Consider the following 19,458-nt stretch of genomic DNA (forward strand, 5'->3'; position numbering starts at 1 on the left):
ATATGACCCCAGGGCATAACTTACAACCCTTGCCTTGAGGGCTGTGGGGGGGGGGGTCATCCTCAAACACCTAATTTTCAGAACTTTCAACTATGTTGAAAAAAATGGCTATCTCAAATTTTTTTATTGTATGTGGTTGGGGAAAAGGTGGGCGTGAGAGGGGGGTTAATTGCCCTCCAATCACATTCGACTATTAAAAAGGGCACTAGCCCTCTGAATTTCCAATCAAATGAGCCCTTCTTGAAGTTTTTGCTACAAAGCTTTCTATAAAAAAAAACCTTTTATGCCCCCAGGGCATAACTTACTACCCTTGCCCTGAGGGCTGTGGGGGGAATGTCCTCCTCAAAAACTTAATATCCATCTGGAAATCAACTACGCTGAACAAAATGGCCATCTCAAACTTTGATTGGATGTGTTTGGGGAAATGGTGGGCGTGGAAGGGGTGTTAGTTGCCTTCCAATCACTGTTGACTATTAAAAAGTGTACTAGCCATTACAATTTCCAATCGAATGAGCCCTTTTCAAAGTTTCTACGACAACTCCTTCGATACGTAGTGCCCTGGTTTAAAGGGAAAAAATAATTCATTGTGCCAACATCGTTCCTTATATGCCCCCAGGGCATAACTTACAACCTTTGTCCTGAGGACTGTTGGGATGGGGGGGGTGCCATCCTTAAAGACCTAATTTCAAAAACTTTCAACTACGTTGAATAAAATGGCAATCTAAAAATTTTGATTATATGTGTTTGGGGAAAAGGTGGGCATGAGAGGGGGGTTAGTTGCCCTCCAATCCCTTTGGCCTATTAAAAGGGTACTAGCCCTTTGAATTTACAATCGAATGAGCCCTTTTTCAAGTTTCTACGACAATACTTTCAATAAAAACCTTATATGTCCCCAGGGTATATCCTATAACCCTTGCCCTGAAGACTTTGGGGGGAGTTTCCTGCCCAAAGGTATAATTTTCTGAACTTTCAACTGCGTTGAACAAAATGGCTATCTTAAAATTTTGATTGGATGTGTTTGGGGACATGGTGGGCGTGGAAGGGGTGTTAGTTGCCTTTCAATCACTTTCGACTATTAAAAAGGGCACTAGCCATTTCAATTTCCAGTCGGCCTGTTAATTGGCTGTTTTTTGGCTTTTCACTGTCTGTTAATTGTCCTCGTTTTCTTCCTTTCTTTGCGATTTTGTTTTATCATGATTAGCCAGTTTGGTCTCAGAAATTATTTACAACTCTTGCCCCGAGGGCTCTGGGGGGGGGGTGTCATCCTCAAAGACCTAATTTTCCAGAACTCTCAACTACGTTGAACAAAATGGGTATCTCAAAATTTTGATTGGAAACATTTGGAGAAATGTTTGGCTTGAGACGAAGGTTAGTTGCCCTCCAATCACTTTCAACTATTATAAAGGGCACTAGCCTTTTCAATTTCCAATCGACTGATCCTTTTTTGAAGTTTCCTACGACATCTCTTTCTATAAGAAATCATTATATGCCCCCAGGGCATAGCTTACAACCCTTGCCCTGAGGGCTGTGGGGAAGTGTCCTCCTCAAAAACATAATTTCTATATAGAAATCAACTACGCTGAACAAAATGGCCGTCTCAAAATTTTTATTGGATGTGTTTGGGGAAATGGTGGGCGTAGAAGGGGTGTTAGTTGCCTTCCAACTACTTTCGACTATTAAAAAGGGCACAAGCTATTCCAATATCCAATCAAATGAGCCCTTTTCGAAGTTTCTACGACAACTCCTTCGATTCGAAATCCCCTGGTCTAAAGGAAAAAAAAATAATGAATAATACATTGTGCCAACATCATTCTTTGCTTAGGCAGCGCGATTTTACTGCCTAGGATTTCAGTTTAACATGAGAGCTTCGGATCAATTATTAAATGGTTGTTACTGACACCTATACCAATTATATAATGTGAAATTCTTCTGATGTATTCCTTAAATTCTTTACACTTTTTAGGTTCTTTACAATATGTTTGATTCATATACAGCCATGGGTATTGAGAACATCAAGTATACTGATCTTTTGGCTGGTGTGGCCTCCTTCTTCGTTGTGGCAGTCGGTGGCACAATTATTGGAATAATTTGGGGATTCCTTACAGCATTTGTTACTCGATTCACTAACCACGTTCGAGTCATTGAGCCTGTTTTCATATTTGTTATGAGCTATCTGGCCTATTTGAATGCTGAAATTTTTCATCTCTCTGGAATCTTGGCGTAAGTAGCCTAACTTTTTTATTCGGCTCTAACAGGAAAGGAATTTTTCTTCGGAAGTTGGATTTCACTTTGCCCGACAAAATATCTCTTCCTACGGGTAAAACTTGGTTCGTTGTTCCAGTTAGTTCGCCCGATTGAGCCTATATATTTACTGTAAACTATTTGGTCTATCTGAATGCTGAAATGTTTCATATTTTCAAAATTTGTGCATAAGCGGCCCAACTTTTTTGATCCGCTTCATACTTGCAGCAATAAAATTCAAGTTAAGCTATAACAAGAGGGACATTTTTCTCCGGGTTTCGTTTCGCTGGAAAAAGAAAATCTTCATACTGCCGAAGCTTTATTTGGTTTGAGTTTATTCATCTGATTGAGCTGAGCCTCGTTTTGTATTTGCCATGAATTTTGGAGTAAGGCCGTAAGGTCGGAATTTTGGAGTAAGGCCGTAAGGTCGGAATTTTGGCCTAGCTTCTTAGTTCGGTTTAATCTTGAAGGAATGAGATTTGCTTAAGATTAGGATTTAATATAATTTAAATTCTGTTTCGACACCTGAATTTCACGCCATCCGATAAAAAAAAATTCTAAAAAAAAAACAATTTTAATACTATCATTTTTCACCTTTACGTAATTTTGGTGAAAGTAGCCAATTTTTCATAGTTTGGTCTGGCAGGAATAAAGTAATTTTTTTTTTTTTTCAAATACTTAAAACACACATAAATTATCCTAGACATTTGCCTCCCTAAGGTTCCCAAAGGTCTCTGCTCTTTCCGCTAAAGTTTTAATATATAGATGCTAGTGATCAGAGTCATCACTCCAGCAGTTCCTTAGTAAAGAGCCATATGCTTTCGAGGCGACTGACCCTCCTTCAATGCCTTTTTATGCTACTTTCCCCTCCCCTAGTGACCATTCAAGACGTCCTATCAACTTTTTGGGAGGGTGGCCATTTTGTTCCAAATACGCAAAATGCGTATTAAATATGCCTTTGGGGTTGACCAGACCCCATGACCCCAAAAGCCCCCGTGGGAAGGGTTGCAAACAGTACAAATTGCTAATTGTTTACAGAGATGTTTAAAATGGAAAAGAGGATGGGGGCATGTTTGATCTTGGTGTACGATTGACTCTAAAATTTCAAGGATTGTTCTTTAGGTTGAGAGGACCAAATATTTTATTTGGGGGAGGGGGCTAAAAAGGCCCGAATTTTTTTTCCGAACTTAGATTGTAAAACCAACTGTTCGGCTCTTGAGTTACATGGTAGACAGGAACAAGAAGACCCTTATGAAAGACAAAAATTTGGAAAAAAGGTTGTCAAAATTTTTGGGGAAAAGGTTTGAAACCGTGATGTCAGAAAATAAAGAATTTGGGGAATTCGGAATTATAACATTATTTAGCGAAAGGTTAGAAAGGCGCAATATTTTTCTGTGTCTATCATATAATCTATCATACAACATAGTAAATTGTGCTTATGGCCATATGTGACTTGTTCTCGAAATATGCTTTAAATTAGCTTTGCTTAAATAACATATACAAAATTTTCCGACGGTGCTAAAATAAAATATGTTCAAGCTATGGCAATTTTATTTTATTGTGATGCAAAACTGAACTTATTTCTATCTCGCGGTGCCATCTATCTATCTCTATCTATCTCTATCATTTCTATCTCTTAATTACTCAAAAAAAGCAATACGATAAGTATTGAGAAATGATTTTGTCTAAACAAAGCAAATACATTTGACGGTACTTGTCAATTAGCTGGAACCCACGTGAGAAGTCAATTTTGGTTAGTGCTAATGAAATAAAACAAAATATGACGAAAATATAATAGTTTAAAAACAAATTTGGGCTTTATATTTGCACATTAGGGGGGGGGGGTAAAGCATAGCAAATATTAAATACGGTGGCCGGCGTTTACCCCCCCCCCCGGCGAATACCTCCACCGGAAAATACCCCCCCCCCGTGGAAAATAAGGCTTTCTAAATTTAAGAATTTTATTTGAGTTTTTTTTTATTTTCCGTAGGAGGGAGGAATTTAGGTACTTGTGTATTATGCGCCACTCACTCAAGTTTACGCTGTGTAAAATTCGAAAACACACCGTTTTTTTTTTTTTAGTTTCTTCCTTACTTTAGAAATAAATTTGCGCTATAGATTTGCACATTAGGGGGGGGGGGTGAGCATAATGGGTCTGCATGCAAAATTTGTTTGGAACAATTATTCTGCATATTAGATAGATAGATAAATAAGTGTATTTTAAAGCCAAATATACGGCCATGAACACAGCAAAATGACATAAATGAATATAGTGAATGGGGGGGGGTGTGTTTAATCCCCTGGAAAATGCCCCCCCTCCACGGAAAGTAACCCCTGCGGAAAATAGCCCCTCCTTGGAAAATACCCTCGCGGAAAATATCCCCCCCCCCTGTGGAAAATAAGGTTTCTAAATTTGAAACGTTGAAAAGTACTAAGGAACGGGAAAAGGAGAAATTTACACACCAGAAGTGTCTTAAAAACTTAGAAAAAAAAAGCAAACTCAAATCCATTTTTGTTGAAAAGACTTCCATATGAACTTTTGCAATTTTTGGCCAAAAAATTTAGGCAAACAATCATCAAAATTAAGCTAAAACAAATGGCACCAAAAAGTTTAAGAAGGTTTGGCTGTCCTTTGAAAGGCTAGTCGACTTTGGGACTCTACATTGTTTAAGTTTTTAAAACTTAACATTGTTTAAGTTTTTACTACATTGTTTAAGTTTTTACGACCACTCTACATTGTTTAAGTTTTTACGGAAGGAAGCCTTGTCAAATTCTAGGAGTTTGTTTTTCTTATCATCCAAGTGTAAAACTACCACAAATCACCATTAACAAATAAATGAAACCCAAAACTAACAGAAATTACAATAGATAGCCTAGTCAAACTCAAAACGAGCAAAAAGTAAAAGAAGTATGGCTGACAACACCCATGTCTTCTTCAGACCAGAAAAGAATTTGCACTTTACTTTAAAAAAAAAAAATAATAATAACCGTGTATTGTCAGTTTGTTATACATATTCTGATATCTATTTCTTATAGTCTTAAGACTTTTTTATTATTTATGTTCCTGAGGAGGTGTGGGGGGTGTCAGCCCTACTCCTGTTAATTGTTGCTATTTTAAGTTTGAATTGCCTATTTGTTGTTACTACTGTTCGTTTTGGTTTAAATTCACGTACTCATGTTGATTTATTATAGGTTTACTCTTAGAAAGTTGTTTGAATTTATTTCTACTAATTTTTGGCTTGACGAGGCCATGGGCACCGGCAAAGGGGGCAGGTGGGCCATGGCCCCCACTTGGAAATTTGGGACTATATAGTAATTATAAAGAAACCAAAGAAAAAAAAAAGTAGAATAGGGGAAAACCATGGAAAAAATGTTTATTGCCCCATTGTTGGCTGCCTGCCAATAGATTTTGACCCATAATAAGGAAAAATATAAGTTCTAATTTGTGACTGAGTAACCCCTAACAAGTTTTCCACAAACCAATTTTCTATATGATTTGGTTGAAAAAAAAAAAAAAAAAAAAAAAAAAAAAACATGCTTCCGTGATCTTCCGGCAAAATTTACAAAATTCCACATTTTTGTAGATAGGAGCTTAGAGCTTCTGAAGTAGGGTTTTCGGTTATATTTAATGTTGTAGTTTGTCTTTCAGTAAGATTTTCTGCCTCTTAGGGGGTGTTTTCTCCTTTTTTCAACAATGGATCAAATATTTTCATGCTCGTAAATTCCTATGGGGAAAAAAAAACTTAAGGAAACTTATATATTCGAAATCAGCATACAAATGCAATTCTTTTGATGTATCTACTTTTATCAAAATTCCGTTTTTTAGAGTTTCGGTTACTATTGAGCTCCTTACTTACAGTTTACCACGAACTGTTTGATCGCAAATCAAAGTTTATGCTATTTATGCCTTTCATTTATGTTATTTTACTGTGTTCATGGCCGTATATTTGGCTTTAAAATACACTTATTTGTCCATCTATCTAATTTGCAGAACAATTGTACCAAACACATTTTGCATGCAGACCCGCTATGCATACCCCCCCCCCCCCCCCCGCTAATGTGAAAATCTATAGTGGAAATTTATTTTTAAAGTAACGAAGAAACTAACAAAAAAACGGTGTGTTCTCGAATTTTACACAGCTTAAACTTGAGTGAGTGGCACATAATACACAAGTACCAAAATTCCTTCCCCTACGGAAAATAAAAAATTAAAACTCAAATATAATTCTCAAATTTGGAAAGCCTAATTTTCTAGGGGGGGGTATTCACCTAGAAAAATTAAATACATAACCTAACCTAGATACTGTTTTCCCCCTAAACCCCAAAAATCAAAAGTTTAAACGTTGTAAACGCAATGACAAACCACGGTTTACAATCCAATTGTCTATTGAAAGAAACCCGTTTGACTAGTTTCTTAAGCAACTTCCCTATACAATATATCGCGTGGGTTCCAGCTAATTGTTGATTACCCAATCTACAAAGACCCAAATTTAAAGCTAATTATGGCTGTGTCGATTCGTGATGTCCTAAAATGAGCCTGACTTTTTTTTTTTTTTTTTTTTTTTTTTTTTTTTTGAAAGACTTTTCATGGCCGGTTAGTGCTTTTATGGAGACAAAACTATTGAAAACAATTTTCGCCATGATTCATCTCTTCATCTGTTCATTCAATAGGATTTTAATTATTTTATATTTATTATTTTAATATATAATTATTTTAATTTTTGTCATTTAGGGCTTAATTTATTAATTTATAGTAATTTATGTTTGTACTAATCTTGAATTATTACATAATTTTAACTTTGTTGTTTTATGTATCAGTATGGTTTTATTTTTCTTTGAAAAAAATTCTCGTTTAATTTTTTATTTTTTTTAAATTAATGCTATCAATATAGCACAAGCTCAACTTAAGTGCAAAGAGTGGATGAAATTTCCTCTGAAAAGAAAAAAAATTTGAACTTTTGTTTTTTTACGTATAGTGACTTGAAACCTACGGTTTGGGGTTTATCGGACGTGTTGAATCTGATGGTGTAATTTTCGTAAAAACCCCATTATTGAAGGGATGTTTTTCCTTTTTTCTAATGCTATAAATTTGCTTATGCTAATAATTTTTAATTAGTAACTTTAAATTCAATGTACACTAACTATTTGGAATCACCATGAAAAGATTTTTTTAGGCATTACTTTTTATTTCTCATTAATATACAAATATATTTTGAATATATTTGGAATCACCATGAAAAGATTTTTTTAGGCATTACTTTTTATTTCTCATTAATATACAAATATATTTGGAATATATTAATCACCATGGAAAGATTTTTTTAGGCATTGCTTTTTATTTCTCATTAATATACAAATATATTTGGAATATATTTGGAATCACCATGAAAAGATTTTTTTAGGTATTACTTTTTATTTCTCATTAATATACAAATATATTTTTTGATTCGATTTGGTGCTACAGGATTAAGGTTATCTAAACGTTAGGCTCTAACAGGAAGATAATTTTATTCTGTTTGTTGGATTTCACCCCCCCCCCCAAAAAAAAAGTTAAAACTTCTCTATGGGGGGCACAATTTGGTTTATTTCTGTTTCGAATCAGAGTTTTAAAAGTTCATTTCTCCGGCCGAAAGTATTGAGTTTATAAAAACTAGAAGTTTCCAGTTTATACGAAGATAAGAATCTAGCCAACTGTTGGTGTTCTTTAGATAGGTCTTCAATTGTTTGGGTATTTGTTTATACGTTAATATTTATCATGTTTATGTTAAATCAATATCCAAATATTTTTTTTGTTGGTTCAGCTTGGTGTTTCATGATTAGGGGAGGGGGTCTAAGTGTTACACTCTTTCAGGAAGAGAAGGTCGCTTTTTTAATCGGATTTCACGTCGACCGATGAAAAAAATGTTCTCATATTGGTTGAAATTCGGCCCATTCCTTTTTAATCCTAGTTGGAATTTTTTTTTTCTACTGCAAGAAAAAGGCATTTTATAATAGTTAAAAACCACCAGTTTCGAATCAGATAAGATTCTACTATTGGAATAGTGGCCTCTTTTGAACAAAGGCTCAAAAGAGCCTTTGTTTTTAGTCGTTTTCTAGGAACAGTTCACTGAAAAAATTTCCTCAGTGAACGTTTTGTGTTAAAATTTTACTACTATACAAATAATCTTTTTCGTTTATTTTTATGTAGCAGGATTGAGATGCTCTAAAATTTAGGCTCTGACAGGAAGAGAATTTCGCTTTGTTAGTTAGATTTCACGTCGACCGATGAAAAAAAAAATGTCCTCATATGGGGTGAAATTCGGCTCATTTCTTTTTCAATCCTAGTTGGAATTTTGTTTTTTCTCCTGCAAGAAAAAAGTATTTTATAATAGCTAAAAACCACCAGTTTCGAATCAGATAAGATTCTACTATTGGAAGAGTAGCCTCTTTTGAACAAAGGCTCAAAAGAACCTTTGTTTTTAGTCGTTTTCTAGGAACAGTTCACTGAAAAAATTTCCTCAGTGAAAGTTTTGTGTTAAAATTTTACTAGTATACAAATAATCTATTTCGTTTGGTTTTCTGTAGCGAGATTGAGATGCTCTGTAATTTAGGCTCTGACAGGAAGAGAATTTTGCTTTGTTAGTTAGATATCACGTCGACCGATGAAAAATAAATGTCCTCATATTGGGTGAAATTCGGCCCATTTCTTTTTTAATCCTAGTTGAATTTGTTTTTTTCTCCTGTAAGAAAAAGCAAGAAAAATTTCCTCAGTGAACGTTTTGTGTTAAAATTTTACTAGTATACAAATAATCTTTTTCGTTTGGTTTTTTGTAGCAGGATTGAGATGCTCTAAAATTTAGGCTCTGACAGGAAGAGAATTTCGCTTTGTTAGTTAGATTTCACGTCGACCGATGAAAAAAAAGTCCTCATATTGGGTGAAATTCGGCCCATTTCTTTTTTAATCCTATTTCAATTTTTTTTTCTCTTGCAAGAAAAAAGCATTTTATAATAGCTAAAAACCACCAGTTTCGAATCAGATAAGATTCTACTATTGGAATAATAGCCTCTTTTGAACAAAGGCTCTTTAGAGCCTTTGTTTTTAGATGTTTTCTAGGAAGAGTTCACTGAAAAAATTTCCTCAGCGAACGTTTTGTGTTAAAATTTTACTAGTATACAAATAATCTTTTTCGTTTATTTTTATGTAGCAGGATTGAGATGGTCTAAAATTTTGGCTCTGACAGGAAGAGAATTTTGCTTTGTTAGTTAGATTTCACGTCGACCGATGAAAAAAAATTTCCTCATATTGGGTGAAATTTGGCCCATTTCTTTTTTAATCCTAGTTGAATTTGTTTTTTTCTCCTGCAAGAAAAAGCATTTTATAATAGCTAAAAACCACCAGTTTCGAATCAGATAAGATTCTACTATTGGAATAGTAGCCTCTTTTGAACAAAGGCTCAAAAGAGCCTTTGTTTTTAGTCGTTTTCTAGGAACAGTTCACTGAAAAAATTTCCTCAGTGAACGTTTTGTGTTAAAATTTTACTAGTATACAAATAATCTTTTTCGTTTGGTTTTGTGTAGCAGGATTGAGATGCTCTGAAATTTAGGCTCTGACAGGAAGAGAATTTCGCTTTGTTAGTTAGATTTCACATCGACCGATGAAAAAATAATGTCCTCGTATTGGGTGAAATTTGTCCCATTTCTTTTTTAATCCTAGTTGAATTTTTTTTTCTTTTGCAAGAAAAAAGCATTTTATAATAGCTAAAAACCACAAGTTTCGAATCAGATAAGATTCTACTATTGCAATAGTAGCATGTTTTGAACAAAGGCTCAAAAGAGCCTTTGTTTTTAGTCGTTTTCTAGGAAGAGTTCACTGAAAAAATTTCCTCAGTGAACGTTTTGTGTTAAAATTTTACTAGTATACAAATAATCTTTTTCGTTTGGTTTTGTGTAGCAAGATTGAGATGGTCTATAATTTAGGCTCTGACAGGAAGAGAATTTCGCTTTCTTAGTTAGATTTCACGTCGACCGATGAAAATAAAATGTCCTCATATTGGGTGAAATTCGGCCCATTTCTTTTTTAATCCTAGTTGAAATTTTTTTTTTCCTGCAAGAAAAAAGCATTTTACAATAGCTAAAAACCACCAGTTTCGAATCAGATAAGATTCTACTATTGGAATAGTAGCCTGTTCTGAACAAAGGCTCAAAAGAACCTTTGTTTTTAGACGTTTTCTAGGAAGAGTTCACTGAAAAAATTTCCTCAGTGAACGTTTTGTGTTAAAATTTTACTAGTATACATATAATCTTTTTCGTTTGGTTTTGTGTTGCAGAATTGAGATGGTCTAAAATTTAGGCTCTGACAGGAAGAGAATTTCGCTTCGTTAGTTAGATTTCACGTCGACCGATGAAAAAAAAAATTCCTCATATGGGGTGAAATTCGGCTCATTTCTTTTTCAATCCTAGTTGGAATTTTTTCTTTTCTCCTGCAAGAAAAAAGCATTTTACAATAGCTAAAAACCACAAGTTTCGAATCAGATAAGATTCTACTATTGGAATAGTAGCCTCTTTTGAACAAAGGCTCAAAAGAACCTTTGTTTTTAGACGTTTTCTAGGAAGAGTTCACTGAAAAAATTTCCTCAGTGAAAGTTTTGTGTTAAAATTTTACTAGTATACAAATAATCTTTTTCGTTTGGTTTTGTGTAGCAGGATTGAGATGCTCTAAAATTTAGGCTCTGACAGGAAGAGAATTTCGCTTTGTTAGTTAGATTTCACGTCGACCGATGAAAAAAAAATGTCCTCATATTGGGTGAAATTCGGCCCATTTCTTTTTTAATCCTAGTTGAAATTTTTTTTTCTTGCAAGAAAAAAGCATTTTATAATAGCTAAAAACCACCAGTTTCGAATCAGATAAGATTCTACTATTGGAATACTAGCCTCTTTTGAACAAAGGCTCAAAAGAGCCTTTGTTTTTAGACGTTTTCTAGGAAGAGTTCACTGAAAAAATTTCCTCAGTGAAAGTTTTGTGTTAAAATTTTACTAGTATACAAATAATCTTTTTCGTTTGGTTTTGTGTAGCAGGATTGAGATGCTCTGAAATTTAGGCTCTGACAGGAAGAGAATTTCGCTTCGTTAGTTAGATTTCACGTCGACAGATGAAAAAAAAAATGTCCTCATATTGGGTGAAATTCGGCCCATTTCTTTTTAATCCTAGTTGAATTTTTTTTTTCTCCTGCAAGAAAAAAGTATTTTATAATAGCTAAAAACCACCAGTTTCGAATCAGATAAGATTCTACTATTGGAATAGTAGCCGCTTTTGAACAAAGGCTCAAAAGAGCCTTTGTTTTTAGACATTTTCTAGGAAGAGTTCACTGAAAAAATTTCCTTAGTGAACGTTTTGTGTTAAAATTTTACTAGTATACAAATAATCTTTTTCGTTTGGTTTTGTGTAGCAGGATTGAGATGTTCCAAAATTTAGGCTCTGACAGGAAAAGAATTTCGCTTTGTTAGTTAGATTTCACGTCGACCGATGAAAAAAAAATGTCCTCATATTGGGTGAAATTCGGCCCATTTCTTTTTTAATCCTAGTTGAATTTTTTTTTCTCCTGCAAGAAAAAGCATTTTATAATAGCTAAAAACCACCAGTTTCGAATCAGATAAGATTCTACTATTGGAATAGTAGCCTCTTTTGAACAAAGGCTCAAAAGAGCCTTTGTTTTTAGTCGTTTTCTAGGAAGAGTTCACTGAAAAAATTTCCTCAGTGAACGTTTTGTGTTAAAATTTTACTAGTATACAAATAATCTTTTTCGTTTGGTTTTGTGTAGCAGGATTGAGATGCTCTGAAATTTAGGCTCTGACAGGAAGAGAATTTTGCTTTGTTAGTTAGATTTCACATCGACCGATGAAAAAACATTGTCCTCGTATTGGGTGAAATTTGTCCCATTTCTTTTTTAATCCTAGTTGAATTTTTTTTTCTCCTGCAAGAAAAAAGCATTTTATAATAGTTAAAAACCACCAGTTTCGAATCAGATAAGATTCTACTATTGGAATAGTAGCCTCTTTTGATCAAAGGCTCAAAAGAACCTTTGTTTTTAGACGTTTTCTAGGAAGAGTTCACTGAAAAAATTTCCTCAGTGAACGTTTTGTGTTAAAATTTTACTAGTATACAAATAATCTTTTTCGTTTGGTTTTGTGTAGCAAGATTGAGATGGTCTATAATTTAGGCTCTGACAGGAAGAGAATTTCGCTTTGTTAATGAGATTTCACGTCAACCGATGAAAATAAAATTCCTAATATTGGGTGAAATTTGTCTCATTTCTTTTTCAATCCTATTTGAAATTTTTTTTTCTCTTGCAAGAAAAAAGCATTTTATAATAGTTAAAAACCACAAGTTTCGAATCAGATAAGATTCTACTATTGGAATAGTAGCCTCTTCTGAACAAAGGCTCAAAAGAGCCTTTGTTTTTAGACGTTTTCTAGGAAGAGTTCACTGAAAAAATTTCGTCAGTGAACGTTTTGTGTTAAAATTTTACTAGTATACAAATAATCTTTTTCGTTTGGTTTTGTGTAGCAGGATTGAGATGCTCTAAAATTTAGGCTCTGACAGGAAGATAATTTCGCTTTGTTAGTTAGATTTCACGGTGCCCGACGAAAAAAAACATTCACATGAACGAAATATAGTTCTTTTCTGTTTCGAATCAGTTAAAAAATCTTTTTTTTTCGGAAAAAACTGTACTTAAAATGACTAAAATTTTGCGGATAGGAGTATTCTTTTCTACGTAAGTATTCAAAGGAGCTTTTTTTGAAAAAAGCTCCTTTGAATAGCTGCTTAACATTTTAAGTGATTGTTTTTTGCCTTATTTTATCATTTCTTTACTTCAAATCAAAATTAAATTTTAAATTCAAAATCCAGCCAGAAAGTTTTGAGAATTTTATCTTTCTTTCAGAATTTCACTTCTTTTTTGCGTCACTATTTTTGTCTACTAATACTAAGCAATGAAGTAGCATTATAAGACTTCTTTGTTGCTATATTTCGCTCCCACTTATGATCAGTGTTGTTGTTACGATTTCAGCTTTGTTTCAGTTCTAATCAACATACGTGAATTTAATTGGAAGCAATCCTATTCCAACGTTTTCGTGTATTTTTAAGAAATAGTAAACTATAGTTCAAAGATATTCTGGAATAAGAACAGATAAGCCTAACCGCAACTTTGAAGACTGGGTTTAAATATTTTGTCTGAAAACTAATTTAGAAAGCTGTCAAGCTAGAATTTTCAATTTGGTTGTTAATCCGTTTTTAAAAGCGGATATCCGAAGAACGAGCTTTCTTACACTATGTTTCTTTACACGCTTTCTCCTCCTCCTCCCCCCCCTCGTCTACTCGTCCATCCAGGTAGGGGGACGCATTTAGTGAGTGTTTGCTAATGAAAAAAGCGAAAACAATTCAACCATAAATACTTGTATCTAGCCTATTTATTGTACATAGCTCATGACATGGTCACATGATTAGGCAAGTTTCAAATTAGCTTCTTTGCGTTATTTTACATTGCCTGACCTTAAAGCATTGATTTTCATCTCCAGTTTCTAAATGTAACCTATCCGGTTTTGTGCTGAATATCTTGTTAGTATTTTGCTTTGATCTATCGCAATGCCCGACCCAAATTATAGTCACACTTTAAAAAAAAAATTAAGGAAAGAAAAATAAAAAACCGCACGACTATAGCGCCAATAATGTGACACGTGCGTACTTCGGTGGGCTGAACAACGTTCAGCATTCAATTGTAATTTTTACAATTGATTCATAAATTAATAAATTTATTCAGTAGTATAACAATAAATTTAAGCAATGAAAGAAAATAGACTCTACGACCGGGATTTCTGGAAAAGTAAGGAAAAACATAACCAAAGAAAAAAAAACACGCACACATTAAAACAAGAAAAAACGAACAGACAATAAAGATTTAGCATAATTTTTTGAAATTGGAAAAGATGTATGCTAAGAACAGTTTTTTTTTTCTTGTCTGTAATAAGGACCGGACAGCAGATATGACAACTATCTGCTACAGCAGATTAGTAGACAATGCTATGGAACAATTTAATGGTAATATAAGCTTTTCAAATCAATTTCTTGCAATTTTCTTCTTCGTTGTAGAGGTGCGCTGGCATGAACCAAATTTTATTTAATTTTTTGGGGTGGGAGGGGGTTTTCGTCCCTGCATGTGTGGCGTTACTTTCAACGAAGAACATAGTTCATTCATAAATCATATTTTTTTATCAATAGGTGTGACCTTGGTAAGGCCCGGGCACAAAGCACAAATCCTAGCTGATTACATTGGTGGCTATACGTGCTCACAAGCCCGGTCTTGTAGCCACCATAGCGACCGCCCGAATTCAGAACGCACTCCCTGCCAATACCTGGCTATTACCATGCAGGGTTACTGATTAATCTTTGGTAATTAGTAGCGTCGAAGAGATTGCTATTTTGTTTTTAAGTGATCCTTGGTATTGCAATATTTGCCTTCATTTTCTGTGCAACCTAGTAACTAAATTAACTTGTTTTCTGTTGATAATTTGTTTCTGACTTGGATGACAGAGATGTCTCTGAGTAATAACAAGTCCAAGTAAATTTTTCGAAACACAAACCGATCTAGTTTTTTTTTTCTTGGGGGGGGGGTCAATTATATTGTCCGCCTCTCCCTGGGTCCGTTTCTGAGGTCGGTGGGTTAAATCTTCCCATATTCATCTGAAGGACCGTCCGTGGGGGAGGGGTTGAACATATTGCGCCTCTCCCTGCAACTTTTGCTTAGGTTGAGAGGTTAAATCCCCCGTATTCATTGGGAGGATTTTTTTGGGGGGAATTAAGCATATCGTGCATCTCCCTGGATTTCTTCCAGATGTCGAAGGGCTGCATCCCCCTCAAATGTTCGTCTGAAGGACTTCACTTGGAATGTTTGAAAATTTGGGTCTACAAATTTGAGCCTATCAAATGGGAAGACATAAATCTCTTAACCATAGGCTATGCAGTTGATATGAGTGTCCTAGGTAAAAATGTTACTGACATGAATGAAATGATGGAGTTGTCAATGCAAAGATTATTTGCAACTTGTAAGAGTGAAAATTGACACGTGTCAAAACAAAAAAGTCATCAACGCCATCTAAAGCTTGCCGACTTTGGTTGACCCAAAAGAGCAGCATACTTGTCTTTTCAGGTACATTAAAACGCAGGCAGACCATGGTTTACAAATAGGCCCGGGCCCAGGGGCGCCAAATGCCAGGGGGCGCAATAAATTATCCCTGAGTGATTTTGTTCTTAACAAGAACTGGACTCTTGTGATTTATCGTCAAAATGCCAGAGCACTCTACCGCCGCACTATCAATTCACAGAAAAAAGATTTTAAGACAATAGGAATTCCGTGGCCACTTAGAAACTGTTAGAAACACTTAGAAATTGGCAGCTGAGAGTTTGGTATCACCTCTCTTTTTTCATTACTTTTGGCTCATCAGTTGTGTTCTGTTCATTGATCCACTACTCCCGATTTTTCGGAGATTTCCCCAAAAATCTCGCAAAAACGAAGCGGCAAAAACGCTTGGGCTTAGAAGTGTCAAAGCTTTAAATCTGGCCCTGAACGCAGGAGACGGATAAAGTACTGCAACGTACTAAAGGATATTGATCACGGATCTGTTCCTTAAACTAAATATTAAAAATAAGTGAAAGAGGTGTTTTACAGTAAGGTAAGTTTTAGAGCTTTTATTTAAAAACGTAATGTTTTTAAAGACAAAGCAACTATCTTACAGGCTCAGAAACCCCTTTCCAGTGTTTCTGAAGTTTTACGTTGTTTTATTGTTTTCAGTATTACTTTTTGCGGTATCACAATGAAGAATTACGTCGAAACGAACATATCTCAGAAGTCGCATACGACAATCAAATACGCAATGAAAATGCTCAGCTCGTCATCTGAAACTGTTATTTTCATGTTTCTTGGTGTGTCAACTGTCAATGATCAACATGCCTGGAATACAGCCTTCATTTTGCTTACCATTTTGTTTTGTTGTGTCTATAGAGCTGTGGGTAAGTACTGAATAGATTTTATTTTTTTTTTTGAATATGCAGTGAAATAAACCGATAGCGGCCTTAGTTCCACCGCTATTTGCTCTGATGTTTAAAAGTATATGAAAAGTAATCGAATAAGAAGCTTGAAAAATGGTCAATATGGAAAGTAGCCTAAAATGAAGAAGAAGAAGCAAAAGATAGATGTCAGATTGAAGAACTAATTATATAAGCCAGGGCTTCCTAAACTTTTTTTCATTCACGACCCTATTTATGATTGCAAGTTTCTTGACGACTCCATATAGATATAATTGAAAGAAAAATAAATATTCTTTGATGTTTCATTTATTAGGTAACAATATTCATATACACATGAAAATATATAGTTTAGAATTCGTTTAAAAACAAACAAAATATAAAATAAAAGATTCCACAAAAGTTGAAAAGATGTCTTTATTATACTTAAAAAAATTATATTATATTCATCAAAGTTGTATTTTTTGCAATAACACAAATAAAAGAGAATTCTGACAGTAGTAAGAAGGGTAAAGGTCCGAATGGAACACCAAATGTGGGAGACAATTGGACTCCATCCAGAACACCAAGAGAAGAAATTGACCTACTTTAGAGAGAGAGGAGTTAGAATTCAATTGTCAGATTACAGATACTCATACAAGAGAATTAGATCTAAAAATAGTCTGTGACGCTGGATGAACATCAAATTGTTTCTTCTGGAATTTGTTACAAGATTCTTGCAAGGACATGTCACATAGTTATTGCGTGCACAAAGATATCACAAAGAATACTTATTTAAAAAGAGAAAGGCTTGAAATATTAATTGTTTATCAATTAAGGGATAAATCTGAGGGATTGGTAACTCCATTTAGATATACGTATTGTTATTATTTTGGAGGGATGTTTTGAGAACAGTTATTTAATTTCCGAATATATTTAACGTGGGAATTTTAAATGTATAAGTGACGTCGGTATTATATACAATTTTCAAATGAGGAGTGTGGGCAATATAAAATATTGCGTAGTATCGGGAATATACATAAAGTCAATATTAATAAAGCTGTATACATTTTAGGCAATGATGCGGCAGCAATTAGTCGTCCATGCCCCAACCTCCAAGGGCCTCAATAGTGACTTTTACTATTAGAAAATAATTTTGTGGTAGCACTTTTTTTCCTTTTTTTCTGACTTGGAATTTTATGGACTTAGAAAATTATTCAACTTTTTTTTTATTATTTTTTTTATTCGCCTGTATTAGTGGTACTCTATGCTTGTTCATAGACACTACGCGGTTTTCTTTTACATGTCTTAAAATGACCATGAAGTATACTTAAAACAAAAAATCACATTTAATATTTTCGAAATACAAAATGAGAATGGTATAGATATGTTAGTCATGACTTTTTCCATTAGATAAATAGTGTTTGTAATAGTAATTTTCTTTTTTTTCTGACTTGGAATTTTTTGGACTTGGAAAAAGGGTTTTAGTTTTCTGAAATAAGAACATCCACGTTTAAAATACATCTTATTTCATTAATAATAATATTACATTTTTTAAATAAAGTTGGGTTTTAGTTTTCAGAAATAAGAACATCCACGTTTAAAATACATCTGATTTTATTAATAATATTTGATTTTTTAATAAAGTTGGGTTTTAGTTTTCAGAAACAAGAACATCCACTTTTAAAATACATCTGATTTTATTTTATTTATACATCTGTTTACTACATGAAAGAATTCTGCTTCACAGATGGATTCAGTCGGCGCACTGGAGTTGATTACTCGGCCTGCCCGTAAAATTGGGTAATAGTAACTGATTGGGGACCTGTTGTAATTAAAACTAAAAGGTATCAAATAAAACTTTCAAAAATATTCCTCATTTTCTTCTTCCGATAATTCAGATGGGGCAAGGTCAGACTCCCTGCATGCCCTCCTCATTCCACGGCAGGAGCATAAGCTGCAGCATCCTTTCATTTTTGAGCAGTTAGTCTTTCCTATATCTTCCACTTTTGTATCTGCAGTAAGCTTCCAGGCTTGATGCTTCTTTACAGCTTGAGACGACCGCATCTACTCCCCCTTCAGCCATCTTCCATGCATGGAGGAGTGGATCTGGAATGCTTGGCCGAGCCTGTACTGACGACAAGATTATCCAGGCAATGATATGGCAGCTTTATTCGTCCTTGCCCTAACCTCCAAGGGCCCCAATAGTGACTTTTACTATTAGAAAATAGTGTTTGTGGTTGCATTTTTTTTCCTTTTTTTCTGACTTGGAATTTTATCGACTTGGAAAATTATTCAACTTTTTTTTTATTATTTTTTTTTTATTCGCCTGTAATTAGTGGTAATCTATGCTTGCTCATAGAAACTACGTGGTTCTCCCAGTGATACTCGATCTTTTACATGTCTTAAAATGACCATGAAGTATACTTAAAACAAAACAAAAATCACATTTAATATTTTCGAAATACAAAATGAGAATGGTATAGATATGTTAGTCATAACTTTTCCCATTAGAAATATAGTGTTTGCAATAGTAATTTTCTTCTTTTTTTTTACTTGGAATTTTTTGAACTTGGAAAAAGGGTTTTAGTTTTCAGAAATAAGAACATCCACGTTTAAAATACATCTGATTTCATTAATAATAATATTTAATTTTTTAAATAAAGTTGGGCTTTAGTTTTCAGAAACAAGAACACCCACGTTTAAAATACATCTGAATTTACTAATAAAATTTAATTTTGTAATAAAGTTTGGTTTTAGTTTTCAGGAACACGAACATCCACGTTTAAAATAAATCTGATTTTATTTAATAATATTTACTTTTTTATAAACTCAGGTTTTAGTTTTCAAAAAGAAGAAAATCCACGTTTAAAATACATCTGATTTTATTAATAACATTTAATTTTGCAATATAGTTGGGTTTTAGTTTTCAGAAACAAGAACATCCACGTTGAAAATGCATCTGATTTCATTAATAACATTTGATTTTTTAATAAAGTTGGGTTTTAGTTTTTAGTCAGGGCGACAGATTCTGTATTGTGCACCCACTCATGCCGGAAGGTACAAAAATGCTGAGAACGGATCCTAAGGTAGTCGACCATTCTGAAAACGAATATCGTAAAGCGCATGTCCGCCGTTGGGGCGTTTCTGAGATATAGGGCAAAAGCGCCAAATTTAGCCTA

General features: G+C 34.1%; 1 protein-coding gene across 3 annotated transcripts in view; it reads left to right on the forward strand.

Moving 5' to 3' along the window:
• LOC148941067 (putative Na(+)/H(+) antiporter nhx-9) overlaps positions 1-19,458 on the forward strand; it is a 265,572-nt gene that overhangs the window by 109,226 nt on the left and 136,888 nt on the right. For all 3 annotated transcript variants that reach the window (XM_089104941.1, XM_089104942.1, XM_089104943.1), the window contains exons 5-6: positions 1,964-2,220; positions 16,065-16,282. In XM_089104941.1, the coding sequence (XP_088961067.1) occupies positions 1,964-2,220; positions 16,065-16,282 (475 nt within the window). The remainder of the gene's footprint in view (positions 1-1,963; positions 2,221-16,064; positions 16,283-19,458) is intronic.

Source organism: Artemia sp. Qi Xiang Cuo, chromosome 19 (assembly GCF_049724085.1).
Source record: "Artemia sp. Qi Xiang Cuo chromosome 19, ASM4972408v1, whole genome shotgun sequence".
NCBI classification, from domain to species: Eukaryota; Metazoa; Arthropoda; class Branchiopoda; order Anostraca; family Artemiidae; genus Artemia; species Artemia sp. Qi Xiang Cuo.